This window comes from Drosophila hydei, unplaced genomic scaffold, assembly GCF_003285905.1.
Source record: "Drosophila hydei strain 15085-1641.00,03,60 unplaced genomic scaffold, DhydRS2 tig00008116-arrow-pilon, whole genome shotgun sequence".
Classification (NCBI taxonomy): Eukaryota; Metazoa; Arthropoda; class Insecta; order Diptera; family Drosophilidae; genus Drosophila; species Drosophila hydei.
Genome location: NW_022045829.1, coordinates 2,708,844 through 2,736,177, shown reverse-complemented (window position 1 = coordinate 2,736,177; position 27,334 = coordinate 2,708,844). Strand labels below are relative to the sequence as shown.

The 27,334-nt window shown below is 35.3% G+C and overlaps 1 protein-coding gene across 11 annotated transcripts; it reads right to left on the bottom strand.

Annotated features, from left to right (window-relative positions):
- Positions 1-286: 286 nt before the first annotated feature.
- On the bottom strand, positions 287-24,328 carry LOC111594149 (voltage-dependent calcium channel type D subunit alpha-1). Of its 11 annotated transcripts, XM_023307325.2 has the most exons (33): positions 23,574-24,328; positions 21,790-22,074; positions 20,660-21,675; positions 20,369-20,582; positions 19,482-19,587; positions 19,130-19,269; positions 18,870-18,976; positions 17,935-18,087; positions 17,125-17,306; positions 16,551-17,070; positions 15,606-15,831; positions 15,337-15,544; positions 15,070-15,279; positions 14,890-15,011; positions 14,777-14,835; positions 13,589-13,706; positions 12,999-13,128; positions 12,696-12,862; positions 12,493-12,580; positions 11,737-11,844; positions 9,970-10,077; positions 8,901-8,953; positions 8,690-8,836; positions 8,153-8,624; positions 7,980-8,063; positions 7,857-7,919; positions 7,608-7,796; positions 7,288-7,536; positions 6,568-7,227; positions 6,060-6,487; positions 5,378-5,418; positions 987-1,117; positions 287-898 (listed from the first exon to the last, which is right to left on the bottom strand). In XM_023307325.2, the coding sequence occupies exons 1-33, from the start codon at positions 23,891-23,893 to the stop codon at positions 392-394; spliced, it is 7,611 nt and encodes a 2,536-aa protein (XP_023163093.2). In that variant the 5' UTR covers positions 23,894-24,328; the 3' UTR covers positions 287-391. The 11 variants fall into 11 exon arrangements, with proteins under 11 accessions (XP_023163093.2, XP_023163091.2, XP_023163094.2 ...); XM_023307323.2 differs by lacking the exons at positions 11,737-11,844; positions 13,589-13,706 and adding an exon at positions 14,395-14,506 and having other exon boundaries at positions 23,472-24,328; XM_023307326.2 differs by lacking the exons at positions 9,970-10,077; positions 13,589-13,706 and adding an exon at positions 14,395-14,521.
- Positions 24,329-27,334: the final 3,006 nt, after the last annotated feature.

The following is a 27,334-nucleotide window of genomic DNA, read 5'->3' as shown; positions in this document are numbered from 1 at the left end:
TTTTGTGTGTTTTAATTATTGTTATTTTGTTTTTTTTTTTTTTAGTTTTTTTTTCAGTTTTATTTTTTGCTGGTTGTTCATAAAGGACGATAAACCATCATAGACGTTATCAAAAAGGCAAACCATTAATTATATAAGTAAGTACATATACAATGCTTTTTACAAGTTTTACAAATGTTTTTTGTTTGTTTGCGTTTTTCCTAAGTTTTACATAATGTGGCTTAAGTATTTAATTTTTCGATTTGAATATTCTATGTCTAGTTTTGTGTGTTGTTTTTATTAAATATTTTTTTGTTCTTGCTAAAAATGATACAAAAAAAATGTTCATAAATGTTAATATTTAAAATTCCATCAAGAAGACATTTTGCATATATGGACTACAATTTGTATGCTATGAGAAGGAGGCAGGATTAGCCTGATCACTGCCCAAATTACGCTGAGGCGATAGTTGTTGTTGTTGTTGTTGTTGTTGCTGTTGTGTTGGTGACATTGTTCTACTATTTATATTATTCGTATTATTATTTTGGCTAAATTGAGACTTATTATTATTGTTAGTGGTCGTAATTGTGGCAACTCGTCTTAGACGATTATCTGGTATCGGTGGTGATTGTAAAGTGCCCGAACCCTCGTGTGGCGAGAGCGATGATGGTCCGCTAGCGCTGCCACCGAATGCACCAGCAATGCTGCTGCTGCCACCACCAGCACCACCACCAGCGCCACCAAAGATGCTGCCGTTGCTGCTGCCAATAAGACTCATTGAGTGCTCATTGGACAATATTTGATGGGCAGCCAAATTCATTTCCTCGGGCGTCATATCAAGCGCCTCACGCATCTCTCGTGCAGCTGTGCCCACAAACTCTGAATCACAATATTTACCCAGACCCTCAGCGGCGAGTACCTAAAATAAACATTAACAAAATGCAGATATATATATATATATATATATAGAAAGATATATATTTGAATTGCATGCCAATTGCACTTACCCCTCCAATCAATGATTCGGCTAGACCGTTCATATCAGATGAAGTTGGTAAACGACGCTGATCGTAGGGACTAGCTGGTGTCGATTGGATCATGCGTTCGTGGCCAGGAATAGCACCATTGGGCGCGTAGACTATATATATGAATTGCATAAAATATAAATATATAGAAACAAACATAGATTAGCTGCAATTGATGAAAAGCGTTTGCATTTTCAAAGGGATTATTAGTAGAGTTTTCTTTTTCTTTGTACAGCGCTTGATGATCATGTCAACTCTGCTTACAGATCTGTTGATAGTTAAACTGAAATTTGATAACTAAACTGATTTTTTGTATATAAGTTTTTGATTTCATATCTTTGCAGCTAAATGCTGAAGATAGTTAACTTCTTTCTCTATACGTTTTTAAGGATATATCTAATATTATTTTTAATTTATATACCGCGTTCGATTCAAGCAAAAACTAGACTGAATTCTGGTTAAAATTAATATAAGTCTCTAAGCTCTCTTATTAAATAATTGTATTTAAAGGTATCTATAGGCCTAGATTTTTTCATTTAATATTGGATATATCTGTGTCCAAATGATGAAAAAGTATAATAGGAACTCTTGCTGAAAAATTATTGTATCAAATTTCTTTAATATCAACTATGGATAAAAAACCTTTACGTTATATATATCCTGCAGGAAGTATCCCTTCAAAATAATTATATTAAATATTTGTTATATGAACTATTACTGTATCATATATATGCTATAGGAACTATTGTTAAAAATCACTATTTTATACATTAAATACTATATTACAATAAGGATATTCAAAATATTTTTGAAATATTATATATATAGAATATATAGAATATATATATATATATATATATATATATATATATATATATATATACATATAAATCTATTTAACTAACTATAACTAGCGCTAACTATATATTGCATCAGCTACAGAAATGAACACTCTAGAAACATTGTCTCGTATCGCTTATTGACTGCACAAAATGCATTTATTTCCTTAGCTATCTTTAAAAAAGTTTCAAAAATCCTACTCTATCTCCAGTCTAGTATGATCATCAAGCCTATTTACATACATAAGATGTCTTAAATTACATTTGACTGTTAGTTCAAGCATTCAATAATACAAGCTATTAATATGTTAGATGTTATTGTACAGCTTTATGTAAATGATATTTATATATATAAAAGCATGTTCTATAGAAAACAAAAGTTGATTAGATATATGTATATGTATATGGATACGATATAAAGCAAGCAACGATCTCTAGGCATATACAATATTTGACGCTTGTCTTCAAGTTTGGGCTCTACAAAGGCGGTACACTAAGGCATTATCTAAGGCATCGACATGGGCAGCATTTTGATTATATAAATCAAGCAGTTTCAGCTCAGCTCAAGCTAATCAAAAACCAAGCAGTGTCAGTGTGTGTGTGTGTGTGAGTGTGGGTATGCACAGAGTGTATAGATTTTGTAATTGGGTTCTCTGTGTGTTAACCTATTGGGATACCCCGACATACAAAAGATAAGAAGCGACGTTTAGACAACATTGAGACAACAGTTAATAAACAATTTGTTTGGTTTTTTGAAGATTTGGCATATCAAAAATGAATTAAGTATAAATGTATGTATATATATATATATCGTTGACATGGGTATTATAATTGTAAGATTATAAATATATTTGATGGACGCAAGGCACACATTTTGATAGGTACGCTCAATCGGCCAGGCCAGCTTATAAATGAGTACATATGGGCACAACAACACTGTTATATGGGTATATATATATAAATATATATATATTTGTTTATATGTATATATGTATATATATATGTTTATTTGATATATAGACACCAATATCATTTCGATTAAGATTTTGTGTGGATATACTTTGATTATGGTAACCTTTTATAGATTCATTTTCATTCATTCGATTCGTTCTTTGTTGCGTGTTTAAACGATTGTTGTTCAGTTGTTGTTGTTGTTGTTGTTGTTGTTGGTTGTTGTTGTTGTTGTTGGTTGTTGGTGTTATGTTTAGATTCCACGCAGGTCTAAGCACTTACGCAAAGCTCACATTGTTTTATATATATATATACACACTCAGGGAATGCTTTTTTCGTACAGAAATTAACTTCGCAGAAAATATTAAGGAAAAATATAAAAATAATATTTTCTGCCCATTTGGAATGAGAGCTACAATACGTGCTTCGAACTCTCTGAGACTCATCCAGTGTTCGACTCTCAGCACTCGGTTGTTTTTAAACTCGAATCACTTATGCTATAATAAAGATGGTTTATAAAAAGAGTTATACAAAAACAAATTACTATTACAACACAATTATTGGCATAGAATTTGGGTAGAATTAGGAAATGTTTCTCTTTTCTCGCAAATTAATCGTTTTAATGATAGTATTTCAATGATTGTCAATTTGTATGGCAATTAAACAATTATCAATTTAGATTCAATAAATTCTCGATTTGTTAGTTTGTAATCAACAAAAGGAGCCATGTGCATGTTGGTTAGAAAACAAACGCTTTGAAGCTGAAAGAGTTAGATTTTAGTTGGGTACAATAGCTAGTGGTTGGGTAGGCCTAGTTTAGCTGAAAGAGGGGCACCTCCTAACTGAGTGTCTGTATTCCTATTGAAGATTAGCTTAACAATTTGTATTAAGAGATCGGTTATATCTATTGCTTCTCGTTTCAATTTAAAAAATATTTTGCATTAATTATTATATATTATTATAAAGTAATTGCTCATGAAATATATAATTATTGCAAAAATTATACTTATATAAATAATACAGTCGTTGCAGCATTTCAAATTATTTTTTCAGTTAAATAATCAAATATAATTACTGAAGTAATTGTATCGGGAATTTATAATTACTTTGGTAATAATAATTACTTTGTGATAATGTCAGATAAATTAATTGATTTTATATTACTGAAGAAATTTTTTTTGCAATACATAATTACTTTGGAAATTAGGACTGGTAATTATAATTACTTAATTACATAATTACTATGGTTATTATAGTTGCAAAGTATGAATACTGCAGTAGTTGCGCTCGAATAGATAATAACCTTATTAATTATGGCTAGTAAATATAATTACTGAAATAATTAAATATATATATTTTAGTTATAGAAGTATATAAGCAAATATAATATAAATACTTAAGTAATTGTGTCAATAAAAAATAATTATTTTGGGAGGTACGCCTGACAAAAATAATTCCAAGTGTTGGTAAACATATGTAATAGAGTTACGGAAATAATTCAGCATATATAATATAATTACTAAAGTAATTGCGTCTAAAGTAATTACTTACTTCAGTAATTATTATATGTTTCATATTACTAAAGTCAGTGAATTCATAGATAAATGAATTACTAAAGTTTAATTAACTTTGGCTGTAAATAGCATTTCTGGTCTTAGCTTTCTCTCTCCTACTTAACTTTTAAAATTAAAATAAATGTACCTATATTAATCAAAATTTGTTGTATGTGAATGTGTTTCAATGATGTTCTCGTGTGACTGTAAACTATGGTAGAGTATACTATATATATATATATAGATATATATATATAATTGGCAGCAAAAGCGTTTCTAGATTAGCCCAAAACTAAACTACAAAAGTAACTACAATTACATTGTTAACTATGGCTATTAATGTGTACTACGAATCGATATGGATAACCATTCGGATGAGTGTTATATATATTATTTGTCATCGATTTTCGCCGCATTTAACAAACAGCCAAAAAATACATTGAAAACAAGTTTAATTTTGTTGCTTCATTACAATTGCGCGCATTAGTTAGATTTGTTTTTCTTTTTGGTTTATTTTTAATATAATTAATTTAATATTGTTTATTTTTGGCATGCCGCAGGCAAAATTCAGAACTCACAACTCAGAATTGTTTATTTTGGTTTTGGTTTTGTTTTTAGTGGCGAAATGTACAATTAAAATAATTCGAATGCTGCGCTACAGATGTTATATGTATGTATATATATATACCGAAAATGTTCATAAAGTAAATGAAATTAGTATGCGCAAATTAAACAAAAATTAGAGAAAACAATTAGAGATTATTGAGGAGAAGGAGAAACGGGTTTGGTATAATTTTTTCCCATTTTTTTGTGGAAAAATCTTTAAACAGAACCAAAAAAAATGCAACAACAAATAAATTTTTTGTTATTTAGGAAAGTTAAGAAAACTAAAAGAACGTTTAGGAAACTTGTTTTAATTGGGTTTTATGCTTTTTTTTTTAATATTTTGTATTTGTTTTATTTTGTGCAATTGCAATTGTTGCTGTTGTTGCATTAGTTGTTGTTGCAATTGCAGCATTTTTGCGCTTACCATTGTTATATGGATGCAATAAAATACCACGATTGCGGTTGCTGAAATTAATGTTCGGGGAATTGAGTAAATTTTTGTTGTTGTTGTTGTTTTACGGTACGTTTCGGTTCTCAGTGAATGTTGGTTGGTTTGGTTTGGTTTGGTTGTTCGTATTTTTTTAAGGAAACCTTGTTTTATGTTTGTTTAAACTATATCATTTTATATATATATATATATTATATATTATTTTGCTTAATTTAAATTGGGGTTTTGTTTGGTTTTTTGGTCGACTAATTCGCTAATTTGCAACAATGAAATGATTTGAGGAACCTGTTTTGGCCGGGCTCCTTTTGTTCATTACAAAAACGTTTAAGGCGCACTAAGTGTTTAACAAAATGCCATTTAAAATCGTGGCCAAATAATTATTATAAAATTATATTGTATGAACCAAAAAAAAAAAGGAAAATTCTCACTAAACAGCAAGCCATAGTAACAGGAAGTATATCGTATGGTATGGAACAACTCAAGAACTTGACAGCTTCAATGTGCGGCTATTTGAGATATTATTGAAAAAAAAGAAAGAAGATAAAGAAAACCAAATGACCCACTCACAGCAGCTAGCAGATAGCTGCCACCCTGCCATTCCCCGCTAACGCCCTCGTTTGTCGCGCTTGACCCCACCCACTGCCCCCTTAATACTCACTCATAAGATAATGCATTTGCCTCCGGCGGCAAAGTGCCAGTCACAGTAGCTGCTGCTGCGCCGCCATTCTTGGCCAACGGCCGCATCGAGATGCTTTCGCCAAAGGTGCGCAGCTCGCCGCCGCTGCTGGCATGCAGCTCGTCTTGTAGCTTACCGCTGGCCGCCAGGCGCGCTTGCATAATGTTGCGCGTGATGTGATTAACACCGTCGGCCACACTGCGATTGAGATTGTCGTAGAGATAATCTGTGCCGGCAGTGTCGGCGCTGCCCAGAACCATGGTGCTGCCCCCAACGCCAGCAGCTGCTAGGGAGGAGCCACCAATGGTTAGGGCGCCGTTGCTCTGAGAAGATTTGGCGCTGCGACGGAACGTGCCATTGCCATGGCGCCGTATCGAGCTCCATACGCTGCCAAACAACGTGTGATGGCGCTATTGGAGAGAGAAAGAGAGAGAGAGAGAGAGTGTGTAAGAGAGGGGACAGAGTAAGAGTACATTCAAGTTGGACTTACGCGATGCATGGGCTCCGGTTCCTCGGCCAGCTCATCCAGATTGCCAGAGATGGCACGCTTCAGTGCCGGCGACACTTCGTGCAGCGTGCGCAGACCCGCTTGCAGTGTGACCGTATTGCTATCAGGATGCCCCTCCTTGCCCTCCTGCTCCTTGCGCTTCTTGAAGCGTCGGAAATAGTCCTGTATCAAGTATGTGGCATAGAATTTGCCCACTGTCACCTCATCATCGTTGCCAGGCGGCGGAACGACCTGATCCAACAGCTTAGGATTTGTGCGCTTCCATATCTGCTTGATTGTGGCGCGAAGTTCGGCATTGGCATCGTCGATGTTGCCCTCCGTCTTGATGCTCAGCGAAGTGCGCACCACTGCAAAAAGGGTGGCATTAAAGAGCACCGTGCCGTCAGAGTTGAGAGGCATGTTCATGGAGACGAGACGCTTGCAGGCCATGCGATGCGGACAGAGCTTGCCGAAGCCAAGAGGCGGTGATATTTTACGCAGCAACGTGACCACATCCAAATGTTTGATGCGTCCCTTGGCATCCGGATCGTATTCGCTCCACAGGCGAATAAACTCATCCAAATGATGCGGCCCCAAAATGGACCAATCGCGCGTCAAGTAATCAAAATTATCCATAATGACGGCCACAAACAGATTGATGATCTGCCAGGAAACATACAACGTTAGCTAAACATGTCCATAGATAAGTTAAGTTAAGGTTACCAAAAAGGAGCAGAGCACATAGAAAGATATAAAGTAGGGATATGCAATGGATGAGCCGCATTGTGCATTTGGCGTATCCGACAGCTCGTCACATCTCACTTCCGGCTGAGCCGAGCAGGCCATCATAATATCCTGCCAGGCCTCGCCGGTGGCCGAGCGGAAGAGCACCAGGACAGCCTGTTGAAACGTTTGGAAATTGTTGTTGCGCGTTATGGCCGTGCCGCCATTTATAGCGATCTTGCCGAACATCTAAAATGGGAAAATGTTGAAAAATATTTTTCAAGTTTAAGTTACAGAACTGAAAGCCAGCGGAATCCCACCTGCATGCCCACCACAGCATAAATGAAGAAGAGTAGCACAATGAGCAGCGCAACGTAGGGCAGCGCCTGGAAGGACTTAATGAAGGTCCAGAGCAGTGTGCGTATACCCTCGCCCTTGCTCAACAGCTTGACGAGACGCATGACACGAAACAAGCGAAAGAAGTTTATGGAAATTAAATTTGAGCCAGCCTGCAAATGAAAAAGAAAATGTTGTAGAACCGATTCTGACAGAAGCTGGCAATAACAAACCTCCTTGACCTTGGCCTTGCAGCCCTCAACTATATCACAAGCGGCCTGCGAAGTGTTCTTGCTCTGCAAATACAGTAGGAAAGTGTAGATTATAAGATTTTAGCTAGAGTCTAACAGACAAACCTTAATTTCCGAATAGACAATGTCGATAAAGCTGCCCAGCACAATTATAAAATCAAAAACGTTCCACGCATCGCCAAAGTAGTTCTGTAAGGAAATATCAAATTATGTTATCTTAAAATATTCATTATAAACTATATTATTCGATAACTAATTATACATATTCGGCAACCCACCTTAAAGCGAAAAGCGGCCAATTTGAAGACGAATTCCAGCGCAAACACCGCAGTGAATATCATGTTGAGAGCATCCAGCAATTCGGTGTACCAGACTGGTTGCTGATAGAATTTCATGGCCAGTGTGACCGTGTTTATCATAATTAATATGAATATGGTATATTCGAAGGATGATGACGTCACGAACCACCAAACCTTATACTGTATACCATGTTTGGGTATATAGCGTCGCACCGGCTTCGCCTTCAATGCAAACTCTATGCAATTGCGCTGATTTTTATCCAAATCACAGTTCTTGTACTCCTGTTCGCCCTCATTTTGAAAGGTGACAATAACGAAACCGACGAAGATGTTCACCATGAAGAAGGCAATTATAATGATATAGATAATGTAGTAGGCAGCGACTATAGGACGGAAGTTATGTATTGGACCTCCATCTTCCTTGTTCGAATCAATAGAGACGTAGAGCAGACTGGATGGCAAATGGAGATAATTTAGTATAGTGAGAACGTGGTAAGTTGAGTATTAAGTACTTACGATGGCCAACCCTCGAAGGTGGAAACGGTGAATAGCGTTAACATGCCCTTGGCCACGTCATCGAAGTGGAAACCGTTATTTTTCCATTCACGCTCCTTGAGACGCGGCTTGTTCATGTCTCCGCCCTCGTAGACCAAATATGTTCCACTTTAATGTATAGTAAATATATATATTAATAAAATATATAATAGAAAATATATAAACTACTTACAAGCATTCCTCTCTCACCATTTTGGAGCCATCGGAGCAGGAGAAAAATTTACCCTATTATAAATTTTTCGATCGCCACAAAAGATTTTTACAAATATTATTGAAATGTTTGATGAAATTTGGGAATTATTAACTTAGTTGAAGTTAGCTAAACTTGTTTTTCTTTTAATCACAAGCTGAGCCAACTTAGCTAAAACAAGTTGATAGAAGTATAGACTAAAGCCTAATTATATCTTGTATGCAGCATTACAATAGACTAAGCTAGTCTATATACACGAACATGTACAGGGTGTCTCTCATGAACAAACTTTTTTACATACACAAAGGTTAATATGTTCATATATATGCATATGAGAATATATAGATATATAAAGAGGTTTTTTTTTGGTTTTAGTCGGCGCAGACAACACAATATTTACAGACAAGGGTTACAAGGATTATCGAGTTGTTAATTGGATACATACATATATATTTATATATGGTACAAATGTTTAGCGAGCAGCTTGACTAGCTTGAGTTGGGTTGGGTGGGGGAATTACTTAGCTAATTAGAGTAGGTAACTCATTGGTGGCGGCGGGGGTGGGTTACAAATTGTACACTAGGAATTGTTAGAGGTTAGAAAGCTAAGTAAAAGCTGGCAAGGCAATTGAAAGCTTTTTTATTTGCAACGAATTAATGAAGTTTTTTTTTTTGTTTTTGTTTTTGTTTAATTAATGAGCTTTGCGAATTTCTATTTTCATACAATTTACCAATGTTGTTGCTAAATCATAAGATCAGAAGAGAGAACTATTTAAAGCTTATACCTAACATACTTCAATATCCCAAATGTGAAAGAGAGAGATAGAGAGATAGAGACAGAGTTCCTTGTTTGATTTTGAGCTTATAGAAATTTAGCTGAAGATACATCAAGAGAGATCAAAGCACACACATATCAAGCAGCGAGAAAATTCTGTCAAAAAAAGCGCACACATAAAGCCGATTCTAGTTACCCTTTACCAAAAGTTTTGTTTTTAATTTATTTATTTGTTTGTTTTTTTTTTTTTTTTGTTATATAATTGTAAAGAAATTACCTTAAAGAGTTGCACTCCAATAACCGCGAACATGAATTGCAATAAATATGTAACCAACATGATATTACCAATTGTTTTAATTGCGACTACTACGCACTTGACCACGTACTGTAACAGGTTTTTTTTGCAGTGTATAAATATATATATATTTTTTTTTGTTTAGGAGCAATCGAATTGACAGGCGTGTATGATTTGTATTCGTGTGTGTGTTTTTTTATTATTATTGGATGTGTGTGTGTGTGAGTGTTTATGCAGCATCAATCAGTGGAATTTTTTTTATTATTGTGCCCACATTTTTGGAATAGTTTCATTGAAATCAAAAGTTGTTGATTTTATTATTTTTTGTTTTTGATTTTCAATTTTTTTTTTGTATATTTTTGCCAAAGCAAATGCAATTTGAGCAAAAATCGAAACGATAAAAGAGAGAAAAAAGAGGAAAATTCATTTGTAAGGGGTTTTTCAATTCGGAAAATCGTATTGTATTGTATATGCTATAAATAAATGAGGGTGTCTGTGTGTATGTGTGTGTGATATTGTGTTGCTTTATACAATTACTATGCGAGGTTAATGACATTTACGAACAGTGAGTGAAAAAATCATAAAAATTAAAATTATTAAAATAAATGAAAAAAAGAAAAAAATAAATGTTAGAGCATGAATAAGTGTGTGTCTTTTGTGAGCAGGTTTGTTACTACAACAGAGTTCATCTAGCTAGATCATTTAAATATACATTTTAAATATTTATACTTTTTTTTTGTAAAACTCTTTGGTTGATTGGGTTTTGCCTTGATGCTAGGGTGCAAGGTTGATCGCAGCTTGAGATATTTTAAAACTATTGGAATACTTCAATGTGCTTTGACATTATTTTGTATGCGTGTGTGTGTGTGTGTGTGTGTGTTGTTGTTGTGCTTATCATCTTACAATCACATTTATATATAGTTTCTTTCATGTTGACGCAGAAAATGGGTGTGGAATATAAGAGTTGACAAGTTTACACGATTTATGTTTTAATAGTGTGAGTTATGTTAGGTCTGCATTTCGAGAGGGGTATAGAGGTATACAGAAATTCCTGTGCACTGTAAAAAAAACATATGTGTGTTTAACCAGCCTAAGTTAACATTAGATTAAGCCCAACTAGAATGTCTGCTCTGTTTCCCAGCTTTTAAAGATAAGTCTATAAGGTCGTAGTTCTCATTGAATAAATTGTATTTATATATATATGTTTGATATATATATATATATATATAGTTATGCTGAGCATTAATAAGCAAATACTAGGCAGCATATAAATATATAGTATTATTTACAATAAATTTCTGAAAAAATCCTTTGTACATTTTAAATAACGATTTGGCTATTAGTATTAAAAATAGGTTAAAGAAATCAATTTTAGAAAACAACAAAAATAATTTTGAGGATTAAAGGAATAGGGTTATTTTTTATTTTAATTGTTAGGTATGACAATTTGAACATTTAACAAATTGAAAACAACAACAAAATGTTATTTATAATTTTTAGAGAAAAGAAAACATAAGTTGCATGTTTGTGCAATTATAGTACAAATAAAGCTCTTGGAACGAGCTTTATAATTACAATTGAGTTTCTATGGGAAAGTTCTTAAAAGTTCGCTTATTTTTCTTAAAAAAAATAGAAGTAAGCTAGGCAATAGTCTTTAAGTTAACTAGGAAATAAAATAGACTTCTTTTTATACAATTTTGTTTTGCTTTTTTATCTTAGTAGAGCAAGCACTTAAGAACGAAATCATACCTTAAACAATTGGACTCCTATCACGGCAAACATGAATTGCAGTAGGCATGTGACGAGCACAATATTTCCGATAGTCTTAACAGCGACTATGACACATTGAACAACATGCTGTATGTGATACGACGGTATATATTTGTATAGTTATAAGAGACGATAAATCATACGCTAGCTAAATATGTTCATATAATTGAGGGCGTAAATTGTATTTGTTTTTGTTTTTTTTTAATTGCATTTTGGTTTTAGTATCAACACGTATGGCACATAGTTTTAATTATGCCTAAGCGCCACGCCCATAGCATTTATTCCACGCCCATTTTCGTTAGGTGTTAAAAGAAAGGTCGAACTCAAAATGGAACAGTTGTTGAGCTTATTTATATATATGTATGTATATATATTCATATATTTTTTTTTTTAATTTTTTGCAGAGCTTTATTGTGGTGCACCCTACACCCAGCATTTCAAGGTTTTATTTTCAATTTGATTCTTTTTTTTTTGTAATATTAACTGCACTTTGTATGGGGTTATTGCAAAACGAAAAGTCAAGATTTATTAGCTCGCAATAAAAAAAAATTAATGGAAGCTAATATTATTAGTTGTATTTTATTTTGTAGCTTAACTCTTGTCGAAATCATAAGAACAAAAGTTAATAAAGTAAAATAAAAATAATTAAAGAAATATCATTGTTTAATAGAAGCAGGTGAATAAAAATTGATAAAACGAGATAACTGTGAAAGCAGAACAAACGATGTGTCTTACCTTTAGACCCTTGGCTCGATTAATGGCACGCAGGGGCCTCAAAACTCGAAGGACACGTAGAATTTTCACGACTGAAATCGCATTCGAACTGCAGTTGAAATCGATTATGATTATATATTCCATTAATAAATATATTATATTATTAGCCAACTACTGGGTTAGAGTAGCGCTTAGATATTTGTTACTTGTTGTTAGGGTTTTACCTGAATGCAACAGATATCAATGAGACGCAGACCACAACTAAATCTAATAGATTAAATGCGGATCTGCAAAAGGCTCCGTCGTGCAAAACGAAGCCATATGAAATCAATTTCAGAATCAGTTCTATTGTGAAAACTGCCGTGAAAAAATAATCAAATTTAAGCAGGACCTGCAAAATAGTTGGTTCAATGACAACATGAAAAGTGTTTAACATACACAGAATAGAAATTGTGATAAAACTCTCTACGAAATCGCTTCTGAAACAGACTTACGTTCGATTCAGATTCGGATCGGGAGCTACTTACTTTGTTCAATTCGTCGTTGGCCCTCAACGGATTCTCCGCGGCCAACATGGCGGATGAGAACATGATACAGCAGAGGATAATATTGCCGAAATTGCTGTGATTGCAGAGCCAATGGCAAAAGACGCGAAATCTGTGAATAAATTAAATATTATAATATACGAACTAACTGTTAACGATGATTTAAATTAACATAATAACAAACAGCAAACAAAACTCATGCGGTTAAAAATCAATATAAAACAAATATACAAAAAAGTTAAAGCATCGGCTAGAAGAGAGTTTGTCTTATACAGTTTCAAGATTTCTTAAAGAACTAAGGACAAAAAAAGTTTTTTTCAGGATATGCAATTACAAATCTAAGTTACTAGACACACACACACACGCATACATACACATGGAATAAGACTAGGTACTATACAAAAATTGTTAAACAAAAGACAAATACAATATTATAATATAATTTTATATAGAACATAAAGTTTTTAGCACACACACAGAGTAAAAAAAATTATTAAATTAAATTAAATTAAAAAAAATGCTGGTTCAACCAGATCGTTTAATCTTTAATGGGTTAACTAAAACATAAAAACCTGTTCGTTTGTGAGAAAAGAAAGAATGATGTGCCCGGCGGTATAGGTAGAATTTTCGTGGCCGTATTAACCTCAGACATACGGCGTGGGCGTGCCGTTATCATGCCCTCTTCATCCACTATATGTAATTAAATTTTGTTTGTTTTTTGTTTTTGTTTTTTTTTAGTTTTTTTTTTTTGGTTTATCATATGCCAATGTGGAAAAAATAATAAACACATATATATTCATGGTAGAAAAACAAAGTTGCTTAACTTAGAAAATATATATATATTATATGTACATATATTTAAAATATAAATAGCTTAAAATAAATAGAAACTAAGCTAAAAATACAATTGCTTAAGTGATAAATAAATTCTTTTCGCTAAAAAAAGTAATGAACTTTATAAGTTTTTTCTGTTAATTTTTAAATTGCAAATTAAAAATTGTGATTAAATTTAAAACAAAATATTTTCAGCTTAAGAAACAGTTTGAGTTTTGTTTTTTCTTTAACTGAATATAGAAAATTAATTTATTTACAATCGAATATGCAATCAATGCAGAGCTCGATAGAAAAGTTATCAAGTGAATTTTTGTATAAATTATATAAAAAACATATATATTTTTTATATAAATTTGAGTAAATATTTAAAAATGCAAGCATGCAAAAAAAGTAGAACCAGAGTGCATAAAAACGTTAAAAAATATATATATTTATTTATATATATATATATGCTAACACACATGAATCAGACAAATGTATATTGTGTGTGTATAGATTTTTTGTTGCTGTTGTTGTGCATGTTGTGTTGTTGTTGTTGATTTACCTGTTTGTATAACTGAAAATGAAAAATGCACTGTCGCGTGGCATGGGCTTTTTAGTCGTCTTCATGCTGACTTCAGATAAACGCCGGGGTCGTGCAGTAACACGTGCTGATACTTCAGAATGGGAGTCTTTCGATTAATATCAAATTGATTTGTTGATTTTGGTTTTTTTTTGTATTCCAAGGCAGCAAATGAAAGCGTAGCAGTAGCATGAATATCATAAATATATATATCTTTCGATCATGGTTGTTTAGTAAGTGTCTAAAGCGGCGTGTATAATATGTGTGCTTAACTTACTTATCCACTAAGTACTCAGAGACTTAAACTAGTTATTACTTATAGCCTAGTTAGTTAAGGCTTTGAATTTAATACAGATTAACATACCCTCTTCTTCATCCTCGCACATTTCACGCACCTCTTCATCTGAGAGCGTTTCGTGATCCCTAGAATATTGGACTATAAATAAAGCTCTTTAACTACAAGTAATTGCACCCAACTTATCATCATCCATATCGTGATTTTCCATATCCATATCCATGTCTATGCTCAGATGCTCATCATCCATGCCGTCTATGGTGGGCGTGGGGCTGTGCGACTTCTTCATGGCACCCTCATCATGCTGGGGAAGTACAAGAGACGTTATCTATGAGATTCTATATAGTTAGTCAACTACTTGCCGGCTCCTCGTCCTTTTCCACCTCCGACAGTGAGTCGGCATCGGCCAAATTGTCCACAGCAATGGCCAAGAACACGTTTAGCAATATATAGTTGCCGCAAATAAACAATATGATGAAGTATATGCATGCCAGAGCGCCATAAGAGGAAACTCCGCCATAGGCATTAATGCCCACATACATGACTGCATTCCAATCCTCGCCAGTCATGATCTATGTAATAACATATATGTGAATATTGAATAAAAAGTGCATTTTAGTATTGTATACCTGAAACACTGTGAGCAAACTCTGCCAGAAACAATCGAAGTTCGTGCGATATTTCTCATCTTCATTGTAATTAAATTTACCACCAAAAACCTGCATGCCGAGCAATGCAAATATCACAATAAACAGGAAGAGCAGTAACAATAGCGAAGCAATTGATTGTATTGAATTCAATAGGGAAGCAACTAGATTCGATAGCGAACGCCAGTATCTAAAAGACAAGGGAAAATCTTGTAAATTGCATTTCTTAATGTATGATTTGAACCACCCACTTGGTGACCTTGAAGACACGCAAGAGGCGCACACAACGCAGCACCGAAACGCCCAATGGAGGCATCATTCCAGTTTTGGTCAACAGCGTCTCAGAGATGCTGCCAATTACCACGAAGCAGTCGAAGCGATTGAACAGCGAGACGAAATAGCCCTGAAAGCCTAAACTGTACATTTTCAGCAACATTTCGCAGGTGAAGAGGCCAATGAACACTATATTTGTGTACTCTATAAAGAGGTTGGAAAACAGTAGATAAAAATTGCATGAAAATATTGAAGGAATAGGCTTGTAGTGGAAAGTCGATAAGAACGTTGATTTAAAGACTGCTGAAATAAACCTTTATAAATTAAAAATGTTAATAGTTCAACAAGTTTCAAGTCGAGAGGTGGCTTATGTTTGTAGTGTTGTCATAGAAATAAATACAAATAAATTGATGGTTTCTATTGTTTAAATAACATAGACCAACAGCAAAACTATACTTTCACAATTTGAAGCCCTGATTTTTACATTTTCGGATATCAATCAATTAGACAAATTTGTTTACAAAAATAAAGCTTTGATATTAAAAAACTTTATTTGATTGTCTCCAAAAGTTTATTTAAATTTTTCTAAAATTCTTTCTATATCATACAGATATAAATTGTACAATTTACTGATCAGACATGTATAATCCAGTAAGAGAGGTCAAAATTAAACCACTCTTTTTCGGCCTTTCTCATAGTTCTAATGCATTATGTATATAGAGGAGAAGCTAGAAAAGGGTTGAGGAGCTTACCATACGGGTAAGTCTTAACAAGAGATTACATCTTGATAAAAATTAAAGATTTAAAAAATTGTAAAACTTATTTTGATATAGAATTTAAGTACTTCTAACTACTTCTACTAAATTTCATTGAGTTTTATTCTTCCCAAAATCTGTTGAGTTCACAATCGCTTTTGAACTTACCCTGAAACTCATCCAGCCAATCAACTTGTCCGTAGTGCTCCGTTGCTAGCACACCAGTGTTGAGAAACACCAGGACAATGATGAGCCAGTAGAAGGCTTGTGATTTGACGGCTTTGCGACAGGCGCGACGCATGCGTCGATTGACCCGATCGAAGTCTTTTTTCATTTTGCGCCAACGTGATTCTGTGATCTGCATTTCGGGCATCTCCTCGCCCATATTTTCGGTGGAGTCCATGTCATTTGGCTGCTTGTTCTTGCCATCGGGCATCAGGCCGCCTGTGGCATCGGGCTCTATATCCTCGGCTTGGGTTATCCAGTCGAGATAGCCGCGCAGATCCTCCTCGATTTGTTGTTTCTCGCGTAGCTTCTGAAAGTCGCCACGATTTTTGGCCTTGTTACGCTCCTTAGAGAACTCGCCGGACAACACACCGAGAATTAAGTTCATCACGAAAAAGGCGCCCAATATGACCATGGAAATGAAGTACATCCACTGCCAGTCGCTGCCCATGGCATCTTGTATCTGAATAATTCATGAAAATTAGATATTTGAATTCATTTAATTTGAAATGCTTACATAATACAGGACATCCGTCCAGCCCTCGAGTGTGACGCACTGGAAGACAGTCAACATGGCCAATCCGAAATTGTCAAAGTTCGTAATGCCAGAGTTGGGTCCGGCCCAATTGCCATAGCATTTCATGCCCTCGGGACAATTGCGGCCTATGCCGCAGGGTCTCACTTCTTCCTCGTATTCACCTAGATTCCGATTTATTTGTTTTGGGATTGTTTTTTTTTCGTATTTTGTTTTTTTTTTCGTTAGGTTTCATGCATTAGTTGATGAGTTGTACTATGTGAGATGAGACATGATATATGCGGATGATAATGTCTATGATTCATTGTGTTGTTGTTCTGTGTGCTGGATTGGTTCTGATTCGGTTTTTGTTCTGCGGAATATGCCGCTCAGTAGTCCCATTTACTTAAAATTTCAACAGCTCTATTAACTAGCAGATTAGCTTATTAGCTCGGCGAAAATTGGACAATGTATATAAACTATATATATAAATGAATGTTCATATATATATATATTTCTGTTTATATAGTATATATTTGTGTTTTTCAATTTGTTTTGGCATATCTTTCTTTGTATGGATGTGTGGAAACTGTGTTCTGATTTGTTCTGATTGTTGTTGTTGTTGGATCTAATTGGGTTGTGTGCTTGTCCGCAAAACCGTGCACTAATCTACTAGTAATAGAGCTACAGGACGTTGAATTTTAATGCGACATATCTGGTAGCATTCAAGACATTGAATGATATTCGTACAACGTATAAATATTGTACTGATATTTGTTTTTTTTTTATTGTATTGTTGGTATTACGGCTTACCTGTTACCTCATCGCGACACGTCTTATGCAATTTACCAGAGAATAGCTCTAGACCAATTATGGCATAGATTATGATAACGAATATGACCAGAAGTGCAATGTGAAACAATGGCACCATGGCCTTTAAAATTGAATTAAGCACAACCTGTAGACCTGCGGAAAGCGTATGAATAGCCAATAGACAATTTTCATATGTTTATATAGGTGTAAAGAGAGTTCGTGGGGTTTACAATAACATCAAGTGCGGCTTACACTACAATACACAACAAGAAGCTTTGGATACTGCACAGGAATGAATAGCCAGATGCCGAGAGACTACGTCTTCTTAACTAAAATATGTCAATTATATTTCACTAAATTATTGTTTTTTAATCAAAATATTATTAAAGTGTTATTTATATTCGATTTTGTGAATTTATTATTTTTTTAATTTTTAAAATATTATAATTAAAATTATATATAAATTATATTTTATTAATATATATATATTTTTAATTAAAATAAATATAAAAAAATAATAAAAATTATAATTGAAATGTTATCTATATTTTTTTAACTATATTCCAATTAAAATTAAAATTTTAGTTTTGTTAAATATTGTTTTTTAATTTCTAAAATATTTATTTTGTTTTTAAATATCTAAATATTTTTTTCAGAGCAAATTAAAGTATTTGAATAAACGGACCACAGAAAAAATGATTAAATTGTAGTTTTATTTTTACTTTTAACTTTTTATTTTAGAAAATTAAATTTCAAAAAATTTAAAATAAAATTATCATTCCCAAATAATTGTATCGCTCTCTACTTTCACTCTGTGCTGCATCTGAACTACGTTTAGTGACCGTAGTTTCTTTTGCTCTACAAGGACAAAAGTGTATTTTTTTTAAATTTAGATTGTGTGTTGTTCTTTTAATTTTTGTGCAGAAAGCTCTTACTTGGTACACCCGAGACAAGTCGCAGTGGACGCAGAACACGAAAGGCTCGTAGCGCTTTCACATCGAAGGCATCCTTCATCAAATGGGACAGTGCTGTACTTATCGCTCTGTAAAAATGTGATTTGGCACAGACAATTTCATACGTGTCTCAGTTTCGATTGAATTGGATATAAGGTAACATAGAAAATGGTTAAAACTAGGCCGATTATATAGTGGCCTGGGCGCTCAACGCTTTTAACTGGCATATTTTATATGCTTACCCTATAACTACAATTGTAAAATCTAATAAATTCCATCCATTTCTTAGATATGCACCATTATGTAACACAAAACCATATGCTAAAATCTTCATAACACATTCCGCTGTGAATATAACTAGGAATATATATTCAACTTTTTCCTAATGTTTTGTTTTGTAATTTTGTTTTTTGGTTTGAGTGTGTGTGTGTGTGGAGGTGATTGTGATTGAATGAAAGTTGATTTGATGATTTGAGGTGAGATGATGCATAGAAGACAGACGAAAGAAATATATATATAGATTAATAAACCACAATATCAGCTGTATTCAAACAAAGAGTTGAGGCCTGCTTCAGCTGGCCACTTCGAACTTACCAAGGTTTGATTCGTTACATTCGAATCGCTGCCCGGATAAGGCGTGTAAACGGCCAAGGCAATACAATTGGCAAATATGGTTAACAAAATAAGGAACTCAAATGGTCTAGTGATTGATTTCAATTAAGGAAAATCCGTGTGGCTTACACTTAATTTTTACGTATTAGGAAACGAGCAAACAAGCAGCAGTTTAGGTTTAAGTATAAACTGGGGGACCTGAGCTTTAATGCCGTAGAATAATCAAAGGGTCTTCAACAGACTCTATAGATTTTTAAGTGCTTTGACTATTCAAATTAATTCATTGTTAAGCTAAAGCGTATTTAATATTGATTGGTATCCTGAAAGCAAAGGTTTGACTACATGAATTATCGCACTCGGAGCTGAATGCCCGTTAGTTCATATAATAAACAGGGAAAAGGTTTCGCTTCATCAAATTTACAACTTTGATTCGTATATGAGGTTATAGAGATTATTCTAAAATCAGCAAATAAAAACATTGAACTGGCTTAAACATTGCGTATTCAGCAATTGTAACTAGACAATGGTAAATAACTGGTTCAGTATAACAACAAACAAACTGGAACTGGTTCATGTGAATAAAGATCTTTGTACAGTTCAATTGAAGACGAGTAATATTGATAGTAGAACTAGTGCATCATATTCAGAGCTCTTTTGAATGCTTGCATTGAGTTTAGAAAGATCTTTTGTTGATAACTAGATAACTAGATAAATGTCTAACTACAGTTTAATGGTAGTTTGATTGAAGGAACTCGTTCTTCCAGAGGGTTGCACATAAAACCACTTGGCAATCGAGTAATACGCTCTCAGTTCTCTGCTCTTTTATCCCTTTATGTCATCTCTGGCTTGAGTTTACGCAAAAAGGATACTTCCATTCCACGATGCGTATGCAAAGCGCTCGTATAGGATTTTTGACGCCCAGGCAGAAGAGCGCCCTTTGTGGTCGATCCGGCTGCGGCTTGCCGCGTCGCTGTGGACGCTTTTGGCCGGCGGCGCCAGCTTTTTGTCCACCGCCGCCGCTGGGTCCGATTGTGGTGCCGTTCATAGTTTCCGGAATGTTAGCAATGCCCATGGCATCGATGCCTGTACAGGTGGGGGCATCAGGTGTTGGCAAGTGCCATTAGTGGCTCAAAGAGTCCATTGGTGAGTAGTTAACTTACCCATTATGTTGTTGCCGCCGCCCAGATCCGTTTGCGGATTGTGGACGTTGGACATGTCACCGCCACCGGCAGCGCCTCCGTTGCCATTGGGCGTGAAGGTGCCGCCGCCAGCGGCGCCTCGCTCAAAGTCCATGATGTTGAAATATTTACCGGCTCCGCCGCCGAAATTGTCAATCAGCTCCGCGGAGCTGGAGTAGAAGGGTGAGAATGCTTGAGTATCGTCCTCCTCCTCTTCGTAATACTCGTCAGCCTCCTCGTCGTCGTCGTCGACCTCCTCGTCTTCCTCCTCCTCGTCGTCTTCGTCGTCGTCGTCGTCGTCCTGATTCTGATAGTCGTGTTGCTGCTGTGCCAGTTGCTCTTGATCATCAATATCAATTGTTGTGCCCTCGGGCTCGTCTTCCTCGTCGTAGTCGTCGTCGTCGGTTATTTCAACGCCGTCGTCGTCCTCCTCGGTTATTCTACATGTCCTCTGTATGGAGGGCCGTTTATTGCGTGTATTCCTTCTTACAATGACATCGGCATTGTCATCAACATCGCCAACATCCTCGAGCGAATCGTTTCCACAGAGCGCTGCACCTGCAATAATTCGAATCTCATCGTCCGCATCATCATCCGCATCCTGTCGCCTCTCACTGATGCTCTCACAGTCGGTATTACCGCCGCCAGCAGAAGATGCTGCTGTCGCTGTTGCTGCCTGTTCCTTAGCTGCTGCTGCTACGGCGGCAACAATTGCCGCTGTGCGCAAAGTTTGTGAACTAACGTCAGCTGCGTCCGGATTATCCGGATCGTCGTCGTCCTCTTCGCAGTCGTCGTCGCCTATAAAGCTGCTGATGTCGCCAACACCAAAGCCATGCAAGGTACTGTTGTCGCCGGTGATGTCGCAATTGCAACTGTTGCTGCTGCTGCTGTCGCCGCCAACTGCACTGTAGCTGCTCTCCTCGTCCCGAGCGCCGCTGCTATAGCTGCTGTTGGTGCTGCCAGCGCTGGTTACGCTGTTCTGCGGCTGTTGCTGCCAGCCAGCTGTCGCTGCTGCTGCTGCTGCCGACTGCGCTGCTGCTGTTGCTGCTGACTGCGCAGCTGCTGCTGCTGCTGCTGATAACTGCGCTGTTGCCGCTGCTGCTGATGTTAGCGCCTCCTCTGGCGTGAGGCGTTGACTGGCGGTGCCGCCACACGAATTGCAGCTGGATTTGCGTCGTTGTCGCTTGCTGCTGTTCGCCGAGTTCGCTTCGCTGCCGTTGTTGTTGTTGTTTTTGTGCCTGCGCTGCTTGAAGTCGAGCTTGTAGGTCGTATTGTTAACAATTTGGCTAGTGACCGTGCTCAGAGCAAGTTCTGTATTGTTGGCAGCCGCACGTATGCGACTAGAACTAGCCGCTGGCGTCTCCTCGCTGAATGCAATTACCTCAAGCGGACTGCAGCTGTGATGTGGTTTAGGATAAGATAGAAAATGAAATACTTTAGTATATTTGCTTAATGATTACTTACATATATATATTCATACTCAAACTAAATACTCATTGGATGCAGTTGCTAAATAATACATTTTACTGGAAATTTTACAACGATTCTGCGAAGTGGATATATAAATATAACACTTGTAGAGGCGAGCTAACGATTTTGTTTTGCAATACACATTTTCCCTACCTGAAATACACTCACTAGTCTAAACTTTTAGCCACTAAACTCTTAAATGCTTTTTTATCTAAACTCGCTTTATAAGATTATAGTTAACTAGATAAATTTGCATATAGATATATCTGCAATTGCAGCATTATTCCTTATTAATCTTGAAATAATTTGATAAAATATTTCGAACCGGTTATAAAGTCACACATACCCTAGAAAACAAAGACTAAGACTAAATACCTTGAATCGTCCTGGCATAAAAAAGGAAACTTCAACCATAATAAAACAAATATATATAAGAAATACCTATTTATAATTATTATAAAAGTATTAAATAAAATATATATTGTTCCTGTTATAATATTAGCATATAAATATTTTTTATATAATACACCAAGATAATAAGTCCAATAATAAAAATATTTCAATAACAAATTTAAGCATTCAAATAATAACAATGATATAATAATAAAATAATTATAATAATATAAGAAACATAAGAAATAATTTTTAAAAACTAAGCTTATATGAAACTAGAAGAAAGTAAAAAATATTTTGTTAGTTAATTTAGAAATAGAAATTCTAATGAAGTTAATTTTCTTTTTAAAAAAATTGTATTAAAACTATAAAAATAGTTAAAATTACATCACAAACTATTTAAAAATTAAATATAATATTTAAATATCTTATACTGAATATTAACAGCAGAAAAAAAACAAAATATGAAAAAAATGTTGAACAATTTAATAAAATATATAGCATTAAACAAAACTAAAAAATAAATAGGTTAGAAATTAATTCTATAACATTATTAATTTTCTAATTTCTTTTAGAAATTTAAACTGAATATTATTTGTAAAAGAATAGGCTTTATTTGTTGTGTCATTATAAAATGAATTTTTAATAAATAACTTTCAAGGAGTGGCAACTTCACTCTTACCACAACTCTGTTTACCCACACTCAAGCTTTACATATAAATTTCAATATATCCTAGATCGTATGCTAATGCATGCTTACAACATGCCGAACTTATACACAAAGACAGTCACAGGCACACACATATAAACTTGCACAGTGGGACAAAAAACAGCGATATACAACATATAGTTTACGATAGTTAGTATACGATAGTTATTGAGGTTAGTTTTAGGGGTGGTTTTTGGTTTTTGTTATCGTTGGCTAACTTACTATGCCCTAGAATTCCTAGAATTTGTATGTTCCAAATAATCAAAGTCTTGGATTGCATTGTAAATGAATTTCTTATCGTGCTCCAGCTGGAGCTGCATATACCTTTGTTGTAGCACAGTGGGACCTGACGACGTTGCTGCCGCTGCCGATGTTGCTGGAGTTGTTGCTGTTGCTGTTGCTGGCACTGGCAATGTTATCGTTGGGGAACGATGCTGATGACGATGCTCGGGCTTAACAATTATTACCTCCAACTCGCTTTTCGCTGTGGTCGATTTGCGATTGTATTTGCGACTGCCGCGGGTTGGTGTCTCCGCTTTCATATAACGTCTGGCAGAGGCTGGAGATGTGGGCGATGGCTTGCGCTCGATTATGAGTGTATTATCATCGTAGGCTATGCAGTTGACCAGCTCCCCTCCGCCCATCACACTGGTGGTTGTGGCAGTTGTTGCTGCTGTTGTCGCTGCGGCTGTTGTTGCTGTGGCTGCTGTTGCTGTTGTTGTTGCTTTTGCTGTCGGCTCATCGCTGTGGTCATAAAGTTTCGCCTCCTTCTGCCGTTGAAATTGTAGCTGACGTCGACGCTGGGATGATGAAGTTGTTGCTCCATTGCGCGAGCTGCTGCTGCTGCTGCTGTTGGCTGGCTGGTGTTGTTGTTGCTGTTTGGTCAAGCATGATTCATCCGTGGAGCCTGGTGACAAATCCTTGCACGCGTCCCTAGCTCTATCCTTATCTTTAGCCTTATTGTTATTGTTTTTATGATTTAATTTATTACTAGAACTATCCAAGGCATCGTATTTGTTAATTTGTTGTTGCTGTTGTTGGTGTTGCTGTTGTTGTTGTTGGTGTTGTTGTTGCTGTTGTTGTTGCTGTAGGAGTTGTTGTTGGTGCTGGTATTGCTGTTGTTCCTGGGCTGTTGGCGATTGCTGCTTTTGCTGCGTTGACGTTGCATGCTCCTTATGTTCTCCTAATTTTAATGTGTTCATGATTTATGTTAGTGGACAATTTAATTAGTTAAGTTATTTTGTGATTTTTATGACAAATGCTAGCAGTTTGAGCATGAAATATGTTTATGAATATAGATTTCTCATTTGATTGTTGTATAAACAAAATCTCGTGAGGTCATAAATTCCAGAAAAATCTATCGAAGTCATTGTTAGCTGAGATAGTTGAGTAGAGACTTACAGGGTGAACGATAACTGAATTTCAGCAACTGCTTTAATTACCGATAACATTTAGCTATTTAATAATGAATAATATTTAATAAGATTTGCCATTTGATTTATCCTCGGACTAGCAGCGCATAGAAATATTTAAAATAAATCTAGTAATTATTAAGTCATATTTGAGTTCAATAATTATATTCCACATGTTTTTAAATAGTTTTTGATATAAGACTGAAATATTTATTTCATTTTGGTTTTTTTTTCTTAACGTTTTGCTGATCAAAAATCAAATAGTTTTTATAGTTGAACTAGTAAGATAAGTCTAAGTAAGATTTTCGTTTAGTGCAATGAAAGCATCATTGAGCTTTACACCAAGTCGTATACTTTATATTATTAAGTATATGAAAGAGGATACTAAATGCTAAATAACATAAAAATGTTATACAATCTTTTTTAAAATAGCTCAAGTAGCCAAACAAATTCCGATGAGCCAGAGGAAATGCGTATATTATTTTATGTTCTTACAAAATCAATAAAAATCATATAAAAATGAAATTTATAGAACAGAAAGTTTTTTATTCAATACTGAAGGTTTTATTTGGTGAACAAAAGTTGTATTGTATTTAAATTGAAGCTTTCATTAAAAAGATATAACGTGAAAGTCATACCTATTTGAGCTCAACAGTATATAAATTACTTTTATAGAATTTTAAAAACCATAAATGATATCCATAAATAATTCTTGCATCAATTTATGACTACGACTTGTAGCAATTTTTACTATTCAAATTTTAAATATGAAATTCAAACTTATTTTTTAAAATTTAATTAAATTTAATTTAAAATAAGCAAATAATTTCATAGTTCGACAAGTTTCTTCTCGAATATTAACTATAATACCCTAGAGTTCCTCATTTTTAGTTCAAATTTCTGCAACTACTCAAACTGGCAAAACTCAATTTGAGTATTGTTATTCATATATTCAATAAAATATATATTTATATACATTAAGTGTCAGCTTCATTCAGTATATTCAATCATCAATCTTCTACTTTAATTTAAAATATAAATTCCAACTAAATGAAATTTTTCAATAGCTATACATGAACTTGTTATCAGCTCTATTCAAGGTCTTCAACTATCAATCTTCAGTTGTGTTTAATGAACGTTTGTCAATTGACCAAGTTTGATGAATGTGTTATTCGATTCGATAGTCAAGTGGAAATGTGAAATGTGAATATTACGCATACGCCATGTCATTTGGTACCTGTATTCATATTTGAAGTTTCCTTCCCACGACTAAATTGATTTTTGCTTTCATTCACTTTGCTTGCGAGAACGACTCAATATAAATGCGGTCAACAACAGCCGTCCAACAGGTGTGCCAAGTCACAGTCTTCCATTGACATATGCCCGCATGCAAATTGTATGCTCTCTCTCTGTCTCTCTCTCTCTCTCGCTCTCTGTGTTGGTCTTTCGCTCTCACTCACGTGCTCGCTGTCTGTGGCTTACTCACACTCATGCTTCTGCTGCCTAACAGCTTTCAGTTGAGTTTATTTCCTTTTTTATTATGATTATTATTATTAGTTTAGACGGTGGTGCATTTGTTGCTTTTTGGACGTTTCAGTGACGGTTTTGTGTTGTGTTATTTTTTGTTTGCTTATTTGTTTTTAATTGTCTACTAAATTATGTAAAATTTGGCATTTGTTGAAGTCTGCTGTCAGTTTTAGTGGGGGGCGTTCGTTTGATTAATGTTTGATACTAATTATAGATTTTTGTGGCCTGCCTTATCAGCATTTTCATTTGAATTATTGAATTTCGCTTAGTTCCAGATGAATGGCATCGCTTTTAGTGCTGGCTGATAACTTATCATTGATTGGCGCTCTATATATAAAACGAAAACCCTTGACACAGTCATGCTATATGTGTGTGTGAGTGGCTGTGTGTGTGTGTGTGCGTGCGCATCAAAACAAAAACATACGCAATGTTTACATTTTCTTTGTTGTCGCAACATTTTTTTGGCCAAACTGAACTGTCAAATGGGCAATCAACTTTACCATGCTCTCTCGCACACACACACACACGCAGACACTCTGTGTTCGCTCTCTCTCTCTTTTACGCTCTCTCTTTGCAGCAAAAGCACAGTTAGCTTTGCAGCAGCCATCAAAAAGTTTCTAGCCAAATGCCAAATGAAGGCTTTTCTGGCTTTCATTGAATGACAGCAACTCCTCCGCCACGACCCGCCCTGGCATTCGTCACTGAATTAAAGTTGCTTAAAATGCTAACCGCACTGAGTCGAGGGGGCGTGGTGGTTTTCGTTTGGCATTTAGTCGTATTGGGGTCAAGTGCGCGCAGCTATAAACTAATTTGCGCGTTTATCTAATGAGTCGCTGGGGAAAAATGCATAGCACAGTTTTCAGGGCCCGCAAACATTTCCCTGGAACCATAAATGCTGACCGATTGACCTACCCAGGCATATGTAATAAGCACTCACTCACTCACACACACACACGCATACCATACAGAAACATGCACATGCACAACACTCACACACACACACGCACACACACACACACACGTGTGAAAAATTTCAGACGCAGTTCGTTCGACGTCGTTTTCCTTTCTTCACAGCAGCCAAGGCAATGAAGCACGTTTAACACTCGATTTGGGTTTACAGTTAGGTATTATTTACTCGGCTTTACA